Source organism: Notechis scutatus, chromosome 1 (assembly GCF_049901735.1).
Source record: "Notechis scutatus isolate UNSWTSFEM ecotype Mainland chromosome 1, rNotScu1.2, whole genome shotgun sequence".
NCBI lineage: Eukaryota > Metazoa > Chordata > Lepidosauria > Squamata > Elapidae > Notechis > Notechis scutatus.
Genome location: NC_142009.1, coordinates 224,043,601 through 224,064,409, shown reverse-complemented (window position 1 = coordinate 224,064,409; position 20,809 = coordinate 224,043,601). Strand labels below are relative to the sequence as shown.

At 39.1% G+C, this 20,809-nt stretch overlaps 1 protein-coding gene and 1 pseudogene across 2 annotated transcripts; both read left to right on the top strand.

Moving 5' to 3' along the window:
• The first annotated feature begins 131 nt into the window (after nucleotides 1-131).
• On the top strand, nucleotides 132-19,512 carry LOC113410793 (protein lifeguard 3-like). Of its 2 annotated transcripts, none has more exons than XM_026665526.2 (13): nucleotides 132-294; nucleotides 3,691-3,770; nucleotides 4,194-4,279; nucleotides 4,904-4,968; nucleotides 6,132-6,185; nucleotides 8,059-8,109; nucleotides 11,019-11,058; nucleotides 12,912-12,949; nucleotides 14,044-14,131; nucleotides 15,105-15,200; nucleotides 15,507-15,560; nucleotides 16,724-17,228; nucleotides 17,759-19,512. In XM_026665526.2, the coding sequence occupies exons 2-12, from the start codon at nucleotides 3,707-3,709 to the stop codon at nucleotides 16,865-16,867; spliced, it is 780 nt and encodes a 259-aa protein (XP_026521311.2). In that variant the 5' UTR covers nucleotides 132-294; nucleotides 3,691-3,706; the 3' UTR covers nucleotides 16,868-17,228; nucleotides 17,759-19,512. The 2 variants fall into 2 exon arrangements, with proteins under 2 accessions (XP_026521311.2, XP_087806499.1); XM_087950373.1 differs by lacking the exon at nucleotides 132-294 and adding an exon at nucleotides 386-504.
• On the top strand, nucleotides 8,125-9,063 carry LOC148133202 (DNA-directed RNA polymerase III subunit RPC6 pseudogene; annotated as a pseudogene).
• Nucleotides 19,513-20,809: the final 1,297 nt, after the last annotated feature.

The window sequence follows — 20,809 nt, the reverse complement described above, 5'->3', positions numbered from 1 at the left end:
GTGCACTCTCACAATTCTTCGTTCCGGATTGCTATTGAAATCGGAGCTTGCAACCATTACTTTCGCCTCTTAGAGGCACTGGAGTTGCATCTCAGGGTTTCTCCCTCTCTCCCCATCCCCTTCTCGAAAACAATAGGAAGTTGATCAAAAAGTCCCTTGATCGGGGTTCTCCACACGGGCGTATTTCTCCTACCCGGTTGTCTGAATTCCACCAATCCACGATCGAAGCTCAATTTCAAAGGAGCGGAATTTGGAAAGAGTTTCCGAGGAGGCCTGGAGGAAGGGGACGCGCGGGTAAGGATTCTGGGGCACAAGCGTATGGAGTCTCGCCGCAATCGTCCGAACAAAGGCTACTATGGCTAGGAGGAGGAGGAGGAGGAGGAGAAAGAAGGGTGGGAGCCTTTCGCCTATGTGAGGCTTCGCTCGGCGCGGAGGCCTGGCTCTTTACTAGGAATCTCTACTTCTTATCTTGGGATTCTACGAACGACCCGAGAGTTCGATCAGGTGGGAGTAGCAACTAGGCTTCCGTTACTGGAGCTTCCCAAATAAACACGCCGTACTCTGTCCCTGCGCTATCCCTTCAATTAGACTGGGCGGAACTCCGCCGGTACATAACCTATCCTGCGCAGCGGGGTGACGGAGGTGGCCCCGTGTAACGGATGCAACTTGAATTGGGAGCCTACGGTGGGTTCAGTATTGGGGCTCCTTCGCTCTTTTCTCGCGGTGCAGTCTGGTTCTTTTGACCAGGCTGGCGAGATGTTGATTAAAGCGGGAAGGAAGGACCAGACCCGGTGTTTTTTTCAATTAAGGATTAGATAAGGGATTGAGGGGTTCACTCAAAAGGCATCTCTTGGTCTTTCCTTCTGTAACAAATGTTGGATTTGGGGAAAGGAAGGAGGGGGTCGAAGAAAGAGAGTGAGAGAAGAAAGGAAAGAGAACCAACAGAAGGGACATTCTAAAAAAAATATCCTGAATGAGGTAGAGCAATTGCATAATAACCACTGGCTAGTACAAACGTGAATGAATAAATAAATTAGGTCAGGTTTAGCCCTGCTAGACTTGCATTACGTTGCCCCAGGGACTGCTTGGGTAAAGAAACACAAAATTGCACAAAATTCTCAAAAGGGTAGAACTCACAGGCTAAACAGGTGGTTCCCTATAGATCATTATAAAGTGCCAACACATTCTGGACCCTAACTTTGAAATCTTTTATCAGAAGATGTTTGAATCTGAGATAGTTTCTTTTAATGGTTTATAATCTTTACCTCAGATAAATATGAACTATACAAGGCCTGTTTCCTTAGTGAATCTGTTGTTATATATCTATATATATACACAACAAAACTCACAAGGCCTGTTATAAACTCACACAGCCCCGTTATACCAACATTAACTCCATCAACCAATCAAGAGGCTACATGGGAAAGAAGTTTAAAATGTAACATTGGTTCATGTGATGCAATCAATACAGTATAGTTTCTTTTTCCACCATAGAATATTTATAGAGAGACGGTACAGTAATTTTATTCTGGAAGGTTCATGGGATTTTTCTAGATGTTTTTTTAGAAAGTATAAGAGCGTAACAGAGTTGGAAGGGACCTTCGATAGAGTTCCTATACCATTTCAGACCAATGGTTGCCCAATCTCTTCTTAAAAATCCCCAGTGTGGGAGCGCCCACAGCTTCTGGAGACAAGACTTTCCACTGATTAATGAATATGTATATGAATTATCCATCCTTCCGTGGTGGGTCAAATGAGGACCCAGATTGTTGGGGGCAATATGCTGACTGAAACTGCTTAGAGAGGGCTGCAAAGTCTAAGTGCTATTGCTATTGCTATATGAATGGTTTGGAAAGCGATACGACAACAGTAGAAAGGGATGTTGCACATTCTTATAATTGCCAAGAAATATTGATAATGTAAGTCTGGAAAGTTGCACATTTGTCATCATATCACAGCTGTGGATTTTAGAACGGAGATCGACGACACTTTCTCTTTCTCACTTGTGTGAGCTGATATTTATGTGCAGTCAGTTTCAGAAAGTAAAGTTTACTGGCTGCAATCCTTATATCTAAAGTAGTTGTTACCCAAGGAGAAACATATCGAACAAAAATCTAAAAATTTGTGTGTATGCGTCATATTTACTTTTGCTTCCTTAAAATGGAGTTAGAAACATTCTAACCCACAAGTATATGGGTGGGGGAGGTTTCCTCAATTGCTGCGATTTCATCTTTTTATGGCAAGTAGAAAATAGACCACAAAGAACTGAAAATGTGAGTGTACTGAATAGATACTCATATTTATTTAACTGGCCTGTTTTTCTTTCTCTTCATTTCTAATTGAACATTAACGTACATGTTTCTAGCCGATTAATAGCTTCCAAATGTGCTCTCCATAGAGACACATCTATTTTTTCTCTTACCTTTACACACGTGTATGCTGTATTATATATCATATTTCCATAGTAATGTTTTAAATTGCTGTTTATTGCAAACCTCTTAGAATTCAGTAGAGAATTGGTGAGATAAACATATTAAATACATACCACTTGGTGAGATACAGACATTTGCACTATATAGCAGACTTGTGATGGTTTTACACTGATCAAAAATATTCACTATCAAATCATTCTCTTAGTTTCTCAGTTCCATATTTCTTACACTTACCTGTTTGCCTCAGCTCGTTGTTTAGTTCAAATTCCTTCTCAGAACAAATTACAAACTAGATCTCATAAGCAGAAATTTGATTTTGTCACATACCAGTTTTGCGGACAGGCATGAAATGAAATATTGTCAAAAACATTAATGATTGCAGACATTCTGTTCGTTATTCTTCTGAGCAACAGTCTCCTCTGCTTATTTTTGCAAGCAAAGGTTGAACTCACATTTACCATCTCTTATCCTTAGTCATTATTTTTATTTGGGGTGTGTGTGTAGATTAAATGGCCAAATACAGTATTAGGTTTTAGTTCACCTTGCTGCTTGGTGTTGTTGTTTTTTCTATTGAAATTTTATTCTCAGATTTCATGTGTTTTAAAGAAGCTATTCAAAATATTAATCACATCAGTAAAGCAGCTAGCTTCCTTGGGCATACTTGCATCCTAACACATTATCTCTAGGCTTGGACAACAAAGTTACCTTAGACTAAAGGTAGTAATGAAAATCCAGCCATTGCCTTGACATAAACCATTGCTTTAAGGCAGGGGTGTCAAACTCAAGGCCCGCAGGCCTGTGAAGTGGTCAGATCTGGCCCGCAGGGCCGTCCTGTTCTACCCAATGTGAACAGGAAAGGTTGGGCCAGCATAGCTTCAGCCTGGTCCACCCAGTGCAAAGAGAAAAGATCAGGCCAGTGTAGCTTTGGCCTGGTCTACCCAATGCAAACAGGAAACAGTTTGGGGAGTGGTGTCAAGTTGGCCATGCCCACCTGGTTGGCCACACCTACCCAATCGGCCACGTCCGCCCACCCCCCCCAAAGTCAACCACAGCCCTGAGGCAGCCCTCAATTAAATTGAGATTGACACCCCTGCTTTAACGTGTAAAAATAATTGTTTGGACATAGCATTTTATAGAAATAAAACAATTGTGGGTTTTGAACATGAATGTAGTCTATGTTTCATATCGTGTGTGTGTGTGTACATTTTTGCATATGTGCGTGTATTTTAAGCATCTTAAATGTCACTTATTTTCCCAGGCGCTGTACACCAACCATGAACAACATGGAAACTCTTGGTCCTCCACCCCCCTATGATGACAAGAGGTCTGGAGCTGAAGGTGGGAGAACACAATCAGCACAGTCAATTTACATGAAAGAGCTGTTAAATGAAAATATTGTAAAGGGTTAAGGGACAGGTGAAATTGTGTCGGTAGTTAGGAAAACTGTAACTTAGGACTGTAAAGAGAGGGGCAAACTATAGACAGGAAGTGTTAAATGCATATTTTTATTTAGAATTGAGACAAGGTTTAATGAGATTGTAATTATTGTAAATTGAGGTTTCAGAGTACTAATAAGTGGATAATAAATTATTTTAAGAAGGAGTAGGTTCAGCCATTGTGGTAATTTGCATCCAGTTAAATACATAAAGCCCTGCTACAATCACGCCTAGGAGATCTACTATGAATCCATCCTATCACAACTACAATTGACGTTTTGTCTCATAGATAGGGTTGATCAATGTTTTCCTCTTCTCTTCACAGGTGATAGAAGTTTGGAGATGGAAGAAGGGGGCTTCCGAATTGCATATTGGGTGGAAAAAAATGTTAGGCAAGCCTTCATTCGCAAGGTAAGTCTGATACCAGCCCCCGGATGTAGGCCAGAGCAGGCAATCAACTACTGAGATTGGCTAAAATAACAAAATCTTACAAATCTGCTTTTCTCGCTTCTTATACTCCATTGAATGGGAGAGGTGTCTGCCTGAGGCATTTTCAAATGTTACCTCATTATTTTGGGCATAAAAAATGTTTCAACCCCTTTTGCTTAGCCTTAGGCAATAGCTCCTGTTTATTTCCTTCAGGTCGTCTTCCTTACATTCTACATATACTGATGCAAACTACAGAATAGACCTGAACAACCTAGGTCTCACCAAGCAGCCTTATGTGGTCTGCTAGTATTTTTTTTTCTTCATTTAGTCAATAATTGTGCCCAAAATATGTGCCGCTAAGTGCTTCCAGTGCCTTGCTGCTGCCACTCTGCTAATAGCTAAAACAGCTGATCGATGCACCAGTTATTTCTTGGTTGAAAAAAGATATGGCAAGATGAAAAAAATACCCCATATAATTCAGCAAAAGGCTTTCATTCTTACATCCGTTCTTGCTACCTTCCTGTGGGGGCATCTGAATAGGGTCACCCCACAACTTGGTCTTCGTTTTGCATTTTGAATGTGCATCTCTTTTGTCTTCGCAAACAGGTTTACAGCATCATCACTCTTCAGCTACTACTGACTGTAGCAATTGTTGCCGTCTTCACCTTTGTGTAAGTTTTCATGGGTCCAAGATAGACAAAGCCACCATGCAAGTCAGAGGTCTCCAAACTTGCCAACTTTAAGACTTATGGAGTTCTGGGAGTTGAAGTCCACAAGTCTTAAAATTGCCAAGTTTGGGGACCCCCTGATGCAGGTGGACCTGGGACTGAGAATGTGTGATGGGTAATGACTGTTGACACTCCTCCAGACTGGTAGGTGCCAGGCAGAAGAAAGAGAAGGGCTACATCTTTCCTCCTTTTTTGTGAGGATTTTTGGCTCTCCCCTCGCTTACTTTACCCTATTACTGCTTCTGATTGAAAATAAATTACATTAACTCCAGGGGAGCAGGGGAAAACAGCTCCTGATGCTCCAAAGCCTTCTGAAGCTTGTCATGTTATCAAAGAAACAATGGTGATAACATTGTATGATGTTTCCAGTGGCAGACTTCCCTCTCTATTTTTGGAGAGTAGATTTTTTTTTTAGATTTCCCCAAAAGCCTATTATGTTCTAAAGATAGGGGTTGGAATTTATTTCTTTACTTTTATTTGGTTTTTTTTTAATCCCACCTTTATTGCTTTTATAAATAACTCAAGGTAGCAAACATACCTAATGCCCCTTCTTCCTATTTTCCTCATACCAACAAGCCATGAGGTGGGTTGGTCTGAGAGAGAAGGACTGGCCAAAGGTCACCTATCCGGCTTACATACCTAAAGCAGGACTAGAATCCTGTATGGACTAGCAGAGTTATTGGTATATATAATGCATCCAAGCAGCTGTGAAGAAATGTATTTCCCTTTGGCTCTTTTTTTGTTCATATACGAAAAGCCTTCAGTCGTGCAAAAATTTTGGTAAACTTGATAAGGAAATATCTATTTGCTTGAAGGCATTACGTATATGTTTCAGTAATTGCATACCAAAAATACATAGTGAATACAGGCTAATCAGCAGCTAGATACAAGCCAAGCTCTGGGTGTGGCCCAGTTAATGGGTAAGTATTAATGTTCTTGACCACAAAAGGGGAAATGAAACTATAAAATAATTTTCATGGAATTTTGGGCTAATTTAGGTCAAAAGTGGAAGAATTTTAGCCTGGGGTGCTTGTAGGGAGGCTGGCTGCCAACACCTCATGCTTCAAGTTTACTAATACTTGATCTCATGTCATTCTTCTCCACAGGGCTCCTGTGCACACTTATGTGATCAATCACATTCCAATCTATTATGCATCTTAGTAAGTATTAATCAAAATGCCATTGGTGATGTATTGCTTTGCTGCAATCTTTCCTAACTTAGTGCCTTTTAGATAACACAGTCAAGAACTCCAAGCCAGGAGGGAATTTACAGATAGTCCTTGAATTATGACTGTTCATTCAGCAACTGTTCGAAATTATAATGGTGCTGAACAAACGGACTTACAACTTTCCAAGTGAATTTACAGCCATTGAAGCAGCCCTGCAGTTATATGATTGTGATCTAGACTCTTGACAACCTATTTGCACTTAAAATGGGTTGCCAAGTCCTCCATGATAATGTATTTGATATTTGCAATTTTCCCTGCTGACTTTTTCAGCAATTGGCAGTGAAGCTGGCAGGGAAGGTGGCAAACTGCTCCTTCTGGTTTCTGGGGGCTGACTGGCAAAGGTCCACCTGGATCCTTCAGGATCTTTTTTTCAGTGAACATCTTGGACAGTGGAAGGGCTTTCTGCCAGATTGATTTCACCCCATGTCAGGTGGAGTGCTTCTGCAGAGCAGCCCTTCCACTCTCAGAGAAGATGACTGGAATCGTTCAGGGCAAAAGCACTACCAATTGCACTTACTTATATACCACTTCATGCTGCTTTACAGCCCCTCTCCAAGTGGTTTGCAGATCCAGCATATTGCCCCCAACAATATGGGTCCTCCTTTTGCCCATTTTGGAAGGATGAAAAGCTGAGTCAACCTTGAGCCGGTCAGAATCGAATTGCTGGCAGTTGGCAGAAATAGCCTGCAATACTGCATTGGCCACCAAGGCCAAGAAGAATTTTAGCCTGGGGTACTTGTAGGGAGGCTGGCTGCAAACACCTCATGCTTCAAGACTCCCATATTAAAATCCCTCTTGACTTTCACCATGGACTTTTGCAGCCAGAATTTTTGAGAGTGATAGCTGCCTGTCAGATGGATTTCATTTCTCCAGTTCAGTGCTAGAATTCCCTTCTCTCAAGAGGACCCCGCCTCCCTCTTGACAGGCAGCTCTTTCCCTCACTGTTTAACGACCCACACAGTCCTGTTTAACGACCCACACAGTTGCTTAATGATTGCACCTGGGAGAGACAGGGTATCAGTCATTGAGCTAAATGACTGGGCATCTTGGTTAATGACCCTCATGGCATACAGCTGCAATGGGCATGCTCTATTATAGTTGTAAGACAAGAACTTTCTGTACCATAATGAATACTTGACAAGTTGTATCCTTTAAGATTCTTGGCTCTGTTTTGATTTCCATCACCACCACTCCTAAGTATGTTTGATACCACTTTTCAAATGAAATATGTTCTACCTTCTTAACTTGGCATAAAGCCTCTGGTAAAACTTTAATATACACGTTCAATTGTATGGCTTAAAGCAGGGGTCCCCAACCACCGGTCCCCGGACTGGTACCGGTCCGTGGAACAAATCCTACCGGGCCGCTGGTTTGCTGGCGCCGCCATCTTGTTTTGATGAAAAAGTGCTTCCGGTGAGCTTTTTCGGGTAGAAAGCTCACGGAAGCACGTTTCATCAAAACAAGATGGCGGCGCTTTCGGTGAGCTTTTCGGGTAGAAAGCCATTTCTACCCTGAAAAGCTCACTGGAAGCTGTTGACGCCGCCATCTTGTTTTGATGAAAAGTGCTTCCGGTGAGCTCACCGGAAGCACTTTTTCATCAAAACAAGATGGCGCCCAGCTGATGCCGGTACCGGGCCACGGTGCCCAGCTGATGCCGGTACCAGGCCGCGGCATAAAAAAGGTTGGGGGCCACTGGCTTAAAGGACTTTCATTGAAAAAAAGTTTACTAAATGTAAGAGGGTAGCTTGCTGTTTAGACTTGTTGCCTTTCAGTTTGCAGTAATTTGTCTTTTCTACCTTCCCAGTGGTGTATTTTTGATCTGTTACCTGGTGCTGGTGTTTTGCCAAAAGATCCAGTAAGTATCAACGTAATTTGAATGGGTTCAGGGGAGAAAGTGGGGAAGTGTATATGAACGAAGAGAAGAAAAATGGTTTTGTAATGGCGGACTTGAAAGCTCCAGAACCTCTGGAAATCGAAAACAGGATAATGGAGCTGTGCCATCAGTTTCCCCATGGTATTACAGACCAAGTAATTCAGAATGACATGCCTCACATGGAAGCTCAGCAACGGGCTATGGCCATTAACAGACTGCTATCTATGGGTCAACTAGATCTTTTGAGAAGCAGTGGTGGACTTCTCTACAGAATCAAGGAATCTCAGAATGCTACCAAAATGAAGGGATCTGACAATCAGGAGAAACTGGTATATCAGATTATAGAGGACGCAGGAGATAAAGGCATTTGGAGCAGAGACATCAGATACAAAAGCAATCTTCCATTAACAGAGATCAACGATCCTGAAGAATTTGGAGAGCAAGAAACTCATTAAAGCTGTAAAGTCTGTAGCAGCATCCAAGAAGAAAGTGTACATGTTGTACAATCTCCAGCCTGATCATTCTGTGACAGGAGGAGCTTGGTATAGTGACCAAGACTTCGAATCTGAATTTGTAGAGGTGCTAAATCAACAGTGTTTTAAATTTCTTCAGACTAAGGCTGAAGGAGCTCGAGAAACCAAGCAGCATCCTATGATACAAAGAAATAGCTCATTCACCTCTTCTCATGAGGTGTGGAAATATATCAGTGAGTTAGGTATCAGTAAGGTTTTTGATGATTGCCATGAAGGTGGAGAAGTATCTCCTGCAAACTGTATTTACATGATGGAATGGCTAGAATTTTAGGGGTCAAATGAAGAAATTGGCTCTGAAGCTTTAAACCTGATGAATCAAACTCTTTATTAGAAAACTGCTTGGGCATTGGGTTGACTGCCGTGCCATCTGCTAAATGAGCTTCTGTTGGATTGAATCTATATTTCTGCTTCCAAGTAGTAAGATACATAGGGATACAATAAAACAGAGCTTCAGGAGACAAATTAAATTTTGACTAAGAGTATTAGTTTACTGTGCTAAATAAAATGAACCCGTGAAGAAAAATTAAAAAAAAAAAAAAAGATCCAGTAAGTATCCCCCACAGGTAACATCTGTGATTTTATGATGCATTACATTCAAATTTTTCTGGGAATTCTAGAATGAAGGATGGAGAAGTGGTTAAAAGGATTGGCATTCTGACTGTGGAAATACAGCCTTGATAAATAATTCCTGCCGTTGTTTTTTTTTTTGGCTCTGCAATAGAAATGAGAGATGTAAAAATGAGGCCTGGGTGAGGCACTTCTCTTATTTGCAAATAATGGATGTGCACACACAGCAATCATGTTCATAGGTTTAGGTTTGTTGCAGCTAAAAAATAAATGTCCATGAAAAGCAGAATAACAAGAATCAAAGGGCTTAGAATAGGTAAGCAATGAAAAATACAAGTATAGTAGGTCGACTTACAACCACAATTGAGCCCAAAATTTATGTTGCTAAGTGAGACATTTGTTAAGTGAGTCCCCATTTTACAATTTTTCTTGCTACATTTTTCAAGTGAATCACTGCAGCTGTTAAATTAGTAACACTGTTGTTAAGTGAATCTGGCTTCCCCCTTGACTTTGCTTGTCAGAAGGTCACAACAGGTGATCATATGGACCCAGCACACTGCAACTCTCATACATATAAGCCAATTGTCAAGCATCCAAATGTAAATCATGTGACCATGGGGATGCTGCAATGTAAGTGTGAAAAAAGGTCATAGACACTTTTTTCAGTGCTGCTGAAAACTTCAAATGTTGTAAATCGAGGACTACCTGCAATGCAAATTTTGTCTGTAGGATGGTAATACAGTAGTATTGCAGTGAAGGTGCACTGTCACAACCCAGGGATCCAAAACATTTCAGGAAGGAAAGTTGCGTGTTCAGAAGAACTGTAGTGTAAAACAACTTTCTATCATAGGAAAACACCTATACAATCCTTTTGAAGCTTTTTTTTAATACTGTGTTTCCCTGAAAATAAGCCCCAGCCTGGTTTTATGTGTGCACTTAATATAATCCTTACCCCCAAAATAAGCCGTAGTGAAAGGGTAGGCATGGTCAAGTATGCGCGGGCCAATGGTGTCTGGTAGCAGGGCTGATGGTGTCAGTTCCTGTGCAATTGCTGGCTGTTATGTGTGCATTGGCGGGGTGGGGCACCCAGCCGAGCTGATCACCCTGAAATCATGTTTTCCCAAAAATAAGCCCTAGTGCTTATTTTAGAGCCCAAAATAAAATAAGACCAGGTCTTATTTTCGGGGAAACCTAAGTATATCCCTTCATCAAAAGGTGTTCATTATTGGCTTTCTTGGTGATGAGACACAAGTTGCTAATTTTCTCTACATATAAATTAGATTTATACCTTCTTTACTAGGGAAGCTCTTAACCTTTTTTTCTAGATGGCTTTAAAAGATTTTTATTATATTACTTTTTCGGGCTATCGTTTCTTTTATTTTTTAAATTGTTTGTATCCTTTATTATTTTTACAAATAGCTCAAGGGGGCAAGCATATCCAGCACACCTTCCTCATCCTATTGTCCCACAACAATAACGCAGTTAAAGTCAGGATGCAGAATCTTTTTCAGGTTAAAGGTTTCGAGCTACAGTGGCTTTGCTTAGGAATGATGAAACTAGAAATCAAAATGTAGCTTTTTAAAATCTTGGTTTGGGAGTTTCCTGTTGCTAAATAACTTATCCATTTAGCTCTTAAGAAGCTTCAGGTAGAACTGTCCTACTAAGGAAACTGCTTGGGATAGAACAAGTGGAAGTCTGGTATATCTTTGAAAAAGTTCTGCCAAAATAATACTTTTTTCTTAAAGTGGGACCATTTGTATAGGCACTGACACATTCTTTGGTCTTTTTCAGGAGACGATTTCCATGGAACATAATTCTTATGACAATTTTCGTAAGTAGTAGATTGATGTTACAGGTTGGGCTAAATTTAGTAGATGTGATATCCCTAACATGGGGAGACCTGAAATGTTGGCAAAAGAGCCTAGGATAGAGATTAAAGAGTAATACATTTGCATTATTATATTTGCATTATTACAAAATCTTCAAGTAATAATTAATTGCAGATTATTAAAACACTTGGCAGGAAAATGATTTCATTGCCTCCAAACTACAAATATTTCCTTACATTCAGAAGAATTATCTAAACAGTGTATCTTTCTCTTTAAACAAATACATTCACAAAGTTTGAGGGGGAAAAATGGCATAATCTCATGCCAACAATTTGGAATTGGGCTAAAATGGAACACCTAAGGCCGTTAACCAATGCAAGTTTTAGAAATCCTGAAAGATCAGGATTAATTGCCAGTTGCTAACTGCACAATTTAAGGTATTAATATTAATGGCTTATGACCTAATTAAGAGTGACCACTTCTCTCATTACGGACTTGTCCAATTGTTAACATCTCTATTTGGACCCATGAAAGAGTGTTTGAGTTTCTTCTTGATCAGGGGTGTCAAACTTGCGGCGTAATGTGACGTATCGGGACTTTTCCCCCCTTTGCTAAACTGCGCGGGGGCGGGGCCAGCCCCTGAAGCATCTGGCCCGCAGGCCGCAAGTTTGTCACCCCATTCTAGATTATGAAACTTTGTGGCAGTACTTTCTGCTTCTTTGTTCTTTGGATAGATTTTTAATGGTTTTCTAAGGAAAGCATATGTTACAGCTTTCATTTCAAACTTGTTTGTGATCCAGAATAAAATACATGGGAAAATCCCATTGCCAATGAAAATGGGCTGAAAACTAATGCTAGGTTTTGTGAGGCACAAACGACGTCCACAATTTGGCTAAATCAGCCTAACATAACACTAGGAATAGATTCTAAATGGTTTTCTAAGGAAAGCATCAGTTTCAGTTTTCATTTCGGACTTGTTTGTGGTCTAGAGTAAAATACATGGAAAAATCCCATTGCCAATGAAAATGGGATTAGAGTTAGGTCTGCTTGGTTTCATGGACAAAAACTAATGCTAAGGATAGATTCTTAATAGTTTTCTAAGGAAAGCATTAATGATAGCTTTCTTTTAAAGTTGTTTGGGTCCAGGGCAAAATACATGGGAAAATCCATTGCCAATGAAAATGAAATTAGGGTTAGGTCTAATTGGCATCATGGACGAAAACTAAGCCTAGGGATTTATTCTTAACGGTTTTCTAAGGAAAATGTCAGTAAATTGATATTTGCATGTGTAAAACAGGGAGCCAGCCCTGCAGTGTTTTTCATCCACACAGAATTAAATAGAATCTCTAAATTAATGATTCAGATGTCATAAGTGTTATATTCATTCTACTTTTGAGTTACCATTCCTTCAGCAAAAGTTAATGATTTCATCTTATATTTTTCAAAAAAGACAAGTGCTTAATTTTGTATAACTCACTTCACCAGCACAATATTTTGAATGATAGTTGTTTAAAATCATTGGCTATATAGTAATGATATTTTTAAAAGTATGAAGTGATGTGAGAATTTGATGTGGGAATTTGCTCTTATTATTTCAGTCTTCATGGCAGCTCAATTTCTATGGAATGTATTTGATTAAACAAACTGCATTTTTAACAGGATTGTTTATTCTTGTCTCAGATGATACAATGGCAATTCACTAAAGATGCTTAAATCTAGGCTTGCTTGTTAATATATGTATGTTCACCTAAAATGGGGATGGGAAAAGTTGCAATGGAATAATAGATATAGCCAATATTGTACTATGTACGTAATGCTTTGCTAATTTTCTGTTCTGTTTTGCTTTTTTCCCTAGACATTGTCTTTGGGATTTATGACAGGCACCATTGCTAGGTACTGTACAAGGGAGTAAATGAGAGTGATAAGTGTACAATGGGGATAAACAAGCTGGATTTTCTCAAAAGATGAGGGCAAAGTGTTGAATAATTATTACTAGAAAATAGATAATAGCCATGGGCTTGGCAAATCCTCTTATTTCCTTAAAAGTACCAACAAGCTCTTTTTTCATTTTTGGTTGAAATAACCATTGCCATCAGTTATTGGGCATTGTGTTAAGAGATTTTATAATAGTTTTGTCATTGGCTGTTGGATGGCTAAAGCCTCTTTTAATATAAAAATAAACCAGATTTCCCCACTTGTGTAAGATTTCCCACTAACAGCATTGTAGAATTTGCATCTGGAAACATTCTGAAGATTGAATGACTTTATTTAAGAATCTGTTGTGAATGTTTTAAAATAACTGTTGAAAAACGGCACAGTAACATTTCTGGAAAATTTCTGCCTTAACTTGAGTAATATATTTCTTAGTAAGGTGAGATTCGAATGAGTCGTATGATGCATGAGAATATCTTTGAAGTTTCTTCAGAAACTATAGTGACTTATATTGATGTGAAGAATATTCAGGTCATCTGTCTATCCTACAATAGTGCCACTAATTGATACAAATTGGTAATGTTTATTTTTAAGAAAATAAAGAGAATATCTGATTTCTCTTATACCAGTTTTTGCAGTCAATCAGAGAGGCCTTTCTCGATATCCATTGAAGATTGCAAGTAGAAGTTGGAATAGCCTCATTATGATCACTTTCTACATGGCTTATAAGAATTTTCATAATCTTTGTGAATCATATATAAATATATATGAAGCACAAAGCCCAAGACACAAGACGAATGGGATTTCGTCGAAACGTTGCCAAGATACTTCCAATTTTTCGCGGGAGAAAACCCGAATAACCAAAGATCCACATACAAATACCCGCGAAAACCTCAGAAAACATGCACAGTGTGTGTGTGTGTATGTATGTATGTGTGTATGTGTGTGTATATATGTATGTATATGTATATATATATATATATATATATATATATATATATATATATATTGATTAATGATATCCTTCAGGCATTTTTTAACATTGCTTTTTGCAGTATGCATGAGACCAAAGCTGTCATCCTTGCCATGATCATCACTACAGTTATAACAATCACTGTCACTGTTTTCTCTTTCCAAACAAAGGTGAGTTGTCTTTATCATTTTAATATAGTGAAAAAGAGCTTATAAGATAGTCAAGAATGAGTAAAACAGGAGGGATAATCAAGAATGAATTGGTGCAGGATACTGTAGAAAAGTGAGTGGTCAGTATGAAAGAAGTACTCTGAGATTATTTGCTGTACTTTTTGCTCCATAAGACAAACTTCTCCCCCCCCCCACAAAAAAAAAGTGGGTGGAAATGTCTGTGTGTCTAACGGAGTGAAAAATACGGGCTGTGACAGCGGGGTCCTTTTACAGTGCTGAATCCTGCCTCTTCTGTCTTTGTCGTTGCCCGTTTTCCTCCTCTAAACCTAGGTGAGTCTTATGGTCAGGTGCATCTTACAGTGTGAAAAATACGGTAATTATGTAGCGAGAACTAATGAAGATCAAATTACAAAAAAAAGCATATGAAGAAAGAACAGATAATAGATAACAGATAATCAGAGTTGGAAGGGACCTTATAGATCATCTAGTCCAATCCTCTGCCCAAGTGGGAAACCCTACCCCATTTCTGAAAAATGGCAGTCCAATCTCTTCTTGAAGGTCTCAAGTGATGGCGCTCCCACAACTTCCAAGGGCAAGCTGTTCCATTGGTTGATTGGAAGCTTGGCTTGGAAGAACATGGGTTGAGAGGAAGAGGAAAACCAAATGGGCCATGATTGGATGGAATTGAAAAGATCCTGAAAGAGAAGCAAGAAGTTTAAGGAACAAAAGAAAGTATGTGAAGCAGTATATGAGTAAGTAAGTATGGTTTCCAAGGATGGAAAATGTGAAGAAGTAGTGCGTGGTGTTAGTACAAGCTAGATCAACTTACATTTGATTTTTTCTTTTCTCATGACATGCCTTTAATTTCTTTGACTCATTTCTTACTCATTTTGCATTGATTGGCTACTCTATGTATGTATAGGGCAATAAAGTGGGGGTCACTTATGCTACAATGTATCATTCTCATTGGCAGGTGGATCTCACAACCTGGACTGGTTTTTTCTGTATACTGGCAATTGTCCTCTTAGTGACTTCTATCACCACCACTATCGTCCTGGTACACAAATATGTAAGTGGCTGGAATGGATGACTGGCTTTCAAAAGTGTGTGCATTAATTAATATTTACATGTGTTTACATTGGAAACATATCTGCTTTAATTGGGAAACTATGACAGATAATGAATGCCTCCAGTTTTTTTCCCTATAGAATTGTTTCCCCTTCACTTAATTGAGGCATTTTGAAATTGTGGCCTTAACAAATCCTTTTTATTCATACTGTGTTGTCCCTTAATAATGTCAATGGGGTTCTGATTGACAGCTTAAACTTCCTCTTTAGAGATCTGTAATTAACTGGATCTTACTGATCTTCTTCAGATCTACTGGGTCCATATGCTTTATTCAGCCATTTGTGCCATCATCTTTACCCTGGTGAGTAAAGAATTACTTTCTATTGCCCCAAGATGCTTTTTATGAAAATAATAGGTGTGCAGCACTTTGAACGCTCTTATATGCTACGCAAAATAAGATTATATAGGAAGTCCTCGACTTATGCCCAGAATTGAGTCCAAAATTTATGTTGCTAAGCGAGGCATTTGTTAAATGAGTTCTGCCTCATTTTACAACCTTTCTTGACACAGGTGTTACATGAATCAGTGCAGTTGTTAACTTAGTAACCCTGTTGTTAAGTGAATCTGGCTTGCCCATTGACTGTGCTTGTCAGGTCGCAAAAGTTGATCACATGACCCTCTCCCCAGGACACGGCAACCATCACAAATATGAGTCCATTGCCAAGCGTCCAAATCTTGGGGATACTGCAACGGTTGTAAGTGTGAAAAACGTACATAAGTCACTTTTTCCAGTGCCCTTGTAACTTCAGTCACTAAGCGAACTGTTGTAAGTCGAGGACTCCCTGTCTCTGCGTATAACAACTCTGCAGCTCAACTGTCAATGGTTCATTGGAACCAGCCTCTCATACCTGTCATAAATAATGATATGAAATGCATAAAAGATAGATGAAGTTGAAGAAGACGCCAGAAGTGTTTTGACTTTAGCCATTCAAACAAAATATCAAGATTTGTTTGCTAAACCCAAATTACACCTAATAAAGTTGAGCTTTGATATGTCCCAATAAAAGGAAATTGACTATATATACTGTATTAATAGCAAGTGGGGAATTTGCTATATCTTGTAAATTATTTGATGTGATAGAATCACTTCTTTGAGCACTTCCAATTAAAATATGGAGTGTGATTAAAAAGTGGATCATTAAGAAGTATCTCCATCCTTGACGTGGATTATAGGATTGTTAGACACTTGTATGTATGTTTTCTGTGTGTGTACCACACTGGTACATTAAAATTTTACTGTATTAAATTAAAAAAGATCTCAAATTTTGAAAGGAAGCCAAGGAATTCAACAGACAGAGTATGTTGATAGGATTATAAAAAAAAGTGTGGATCAACACATTTTAAATGAAAATTAAGGAACTGATGAAGGGTGCATGGCAAGAAATGATTGGCAGGACACTTGCATCTTTAGAGGTAATTTTTTTTTAACTATGAGACTAATTGCTTCTTTTTGATTTCCTATAGTTCCTTGCATATGATACCCAGTTGCTCTTGGGGAATAAGAGGTTTTCCATCAGTCCTGAAGATTATGTTTATGGAGCAATTCAAATCTACGTAGATGTCATCTACATCTTCCTTTCTTTTTTAAGACTTGGGAGCAGACGTTAGGGATTTGTTTTTAATGGCAACTTAAGGAACAAGTTGTTTTCAGAATGTTAGTATATTGGCCTTCCCTCATATGAATCTGTTTTTGAATAATATTATCATATACACATACTTCTAAATTTTTGTATTGCTCTTATTTTGCTATACTGTGTGAAAGCTTTGTATACTGTACGAAAACTCATTTATTGATTATATGGGCTGAATCCAAAGTTCAATAAACTTAAGTCACCTGAAATAATTAGTACACTATCAAAGTGAATGTATGTCCTATGAGATGCATTTGGATTTAATAAGTTTATCAACATCCATGCCAAAGCTCTTATCTGTAACCATTAAAATTAGAGTAATTACCGTATTTATCGGCGTATAACACGCACTTTTTTCCCCCTGAAAATAGGGGGCAAATGATGTATGCGTGTTATACGCCGATATAATGTTAAGAAGCCTTCGGTGAATGCTGCTGGGATCGGGGATCAAGGACACAAATGAAAGAAGGGGAGGGAGGAAGCAACCGAAGCCTGTCCTGCTCTCTGGCTCAGCTCTCTCAGTCGCTCTCTCGCTCCTCCACCAGCACAGGAAGAAACTGCTTCAAAGAAGCGGGGGCTTTTCCTGTCGCTCTCCCCCCCCCCCACCCCGTCCGCCCGCCCGCCCGCAGTGCTCCGTTCTGCCTGCCTGCCTGCCTTCGTTAATGGTTGAATCGGAACAGCTTCGGCTGAGTAAAAGAGGCGAATAGTTATTATTCTCAGCCGAAGCTGCTCCCAAACAACCAGAAACTAAGGCAGGCAGGCAGAATTTTTTAAATTTTTTTTCCTGAAATTTCCCCTTAAAATGAAGATGCGTGTTATACGCCTGTGCGTGTTATACGCCGATAAATACGGTATGTTAACTATTCAGTTAACATAAAACAATACAGCTAGCATATTAATATAGCATACAGCATATAGCCAGAACATTACTATTTTTCCTTCATAGTATATCTACCTTTACATGTGTTATGTTCATAGGAGGCCTTTTCTAGCAGTTATCTTATTAGAATTCTTAAATTAGACCAGAGGTTCCTGTAGGGGTCACCAAACTTGGTAACTTTCAAGACTTGTGGACTCCAACTCCCAGAATTCCTCAGCCAGCAATGCTGGCTAGGAAATTCTGGGACTTGAAGTTCACAAGTTTTAAAGTTTCCAAGTTTGGAAAGCCCTGTTCTAGGCCAAGTGTCATGCCCCTGTCAGAATCTGATTCTGAGGGGGAGGCTGAGCAGCTGACGGAATGGGAGTGTGGCTCCGTTGGCTGTGGAAAAAACTGGGGAAGGGCAAAGTCCGGCTGGGCAGAGCAGGAGAGAGGTAGAGCAAGGCAGAGGGAATTCAGAGGAAGATCCAGGCCCACCCCCTCTTCATCCTAGGGTACGCAGGGAGGAACAGAGAAGGGAGCAATGTGAATTGCATGACTTACGGGGGAGGAAAGGGCCCTGATTCCTTTCATTAACTGCAGCTGGGAACACAGTGTTTTAAAAGAGAGGTTGCGCACAGCAACTTGTTGGAAGCAAATTGTGAGTTATCTTTTATTGTCGAGGCTTTTCTGGGTTCCTGGCATCTTCCCAATTGTGTGTGTTTTGTTGGCTTTTGAAGTCTGCAATTCCTTATCCTGCCTTGTCCAGTTAATTGCTGCAGCGTGGTTTGTGTGGATTTTTATTTACAGTTTATATGTACTTCGTTTTTGGACTGCATTTTTTCCACTTAAAGACTGTTCTTGGGAGAGTTTTTTCTCCAGCCGAAGGTAACTGGACATTGGGGGTAAAGTTGGGGGTATTAAAGGGGCTCTTCTTACTTATGTGACTGTGTTGCCTTTGTGCCGTGCCCCGGGTCATCACACTAAGATTCTGTTTTCCAAAGAGGATTCACTGGGCTGCTGTTGTTTTTCAGTGGTCTGACTCCCAATACGGAAGGGATAAATCATCTAGTAACATAATTCTACCCCGCACTTCCAGGAAGTTACTGTACACTATAGAAACATCTGAGAGAGATAGTGTTGAAGATTCAGAAGGTTTTGGGTTGAGACCTCCAGTCTTCCAGCCTGCAGGCCTGTGGTGGGATTCAATTTTTTTTTACTACCGGATCTATGGGTGTGCCTTGGTGGGCATGGCAGGGGAAGGATACTGTAAAATCTCCAGTCAGAGGTGGCTCTCTGAACTACTCAAAATTTCCACTACCGGTTCTCCAGAACTGGCCAGAACCTGCTGAATACCACCTCTGCTGCAGGCTGTCATTTGTCATAGTATGATACAAATAAATTGTATGTTTTTATATATATATGATAGTGGCATTTTTATTCACAATTCCTTTATTAGTTATTGCCACAATGAAATAGATGGCAGGAGTAACTTCCGAGACAGACAGTGTAAAGATTCAGAGGGTTTTGGGTTGAGACCTTCAGTCTTCCAGCTTGCAGGCTGTCATTTTGTTATATTACTGTTACAAATAAATTGTATAGTATGTTTTTATGTATTATAATACTGGCATTTTTATTTGCAATTCTTTTATTAATGATTGCCACAATGAAATAGATGATGGCAGGAGCAGTCTTCCAGCTTGCAGGGTGTCATTTGTTATATTATTATTACAAATAAATTATATAGTATGTTTTTTCATATATAATACTGGCATTTTTTTTGCAATTCCTTTATTAATGATTGCCACAATGGAACCTGACTTTTTCAAACTGCTGCTTTAAAAAAAACTAATTTTTACAAGAAAACATTAAGTTGCAAACCACCTTAGATCTATTTATGAAAGTGAGATTCAGTTGTTTGTTTTTTTAACATGTATTGGCCATAGAAGTTACATATTAGTTGTGAAGTAGGAGGTGCTCAGATTGCTTTTATATTACAAGTATTCAACTAAGAAAATACATTTTAAATGAAAAACATGAATTTAAAGAGTATTTGTGTTGGTAGGGGGAGACATATGACCTATTAATGATAATAAAATCCATGTTCGAATAATGGGAAGTTTTTGGATATTTCCATAAAACTTATTTCCTATAATTATACTCCTGCAGGTCCAGAGAAAGCAGGATCTGGACCATAATGTTCAAAACAGATCTATTTCTGGATTTCTAGATCTGTTGATAGCCCTTTTAAAATCTGCTTATTTATCATTTCCACACAACAGTGGTCAAGACAAAACAGGCATGAGGGCAAACAACAGTTCCCCTCTAATTAAAATTCACCCGTGAACACTGATCTGTGTCATATAAATTATTTCCCATTATAACCATTTGGGTGAAAGTAGGCAAAGAAAATTTGCAACAGGAAGAACAAATAAGTGGAGAATAAATCTTTCAAAGATTTTGAAAAAGAAGCCTTAGTGGTCTCATTTGCAGTCAATTGTTTTCCTTGTGTAGTATCTAAGCAATGAATGGTTTATGGAACTGACTAAAGTGACGTCTGTTCCTTTTGTCTTGTGTCATAGTGTTACCATTATACTACGAATTGGAAACGGAGTTCAGTTGGGCCAATGTTGCATTATGATGAAATAAATGAACATAAAACTGTAGAAAGCAGAAAGTTTAATAAGATGTAAAAACAGTAGTAACAATTTGTCAGCAATTACTGCAAACATATTTTTTTTCTAACAATGTACTGTTCAATTTGATGCATTAAAAAAGACCCTATAATTTTAATCACAATTTTTAGGATCCTAAGACTAGGCTAAAACATGCATGTAAAATCTGAGTATTTAGCTTACCTAACTGTTGGAATGGAATCAATTAGCTTGCCAATCACTCAAAATTACAAGTTTGCTTGGATTTTTCCTAAGTATCTGTAATAAACTAACCTGACTTTAAAGTTTTCAAATATTTAATGAACTCAATATTTCACATAAATTTTGGTAGAGTAGTATGATCTGGTTTCATTTGCTAGCCACAATGTGAAATGTAACTGAAAGAACA

Coding starts and splice junctions, on each gene's coding strand:
- LOC113410793 (XM_026665526.2), top strand. CDS start 3,707: ATGAACAACATGGAAACTCTTGGTCCTCCACCCCCCTATGATGACAAG. Junction 4,280..4,903: donor GGCAAGCCTTCATTCGCAAG/GTAAGTCTGATA, acceptor CTTCGCAAACAG/GTTTACAGCATCATCACTCT. Junction 12,950..14,043: donor ATGACAGGCACCATTGCTAG/GTACTGTACAAG, acceptor TGCTTTTTGCAG/TATGCATGAGACCAAAGCTG.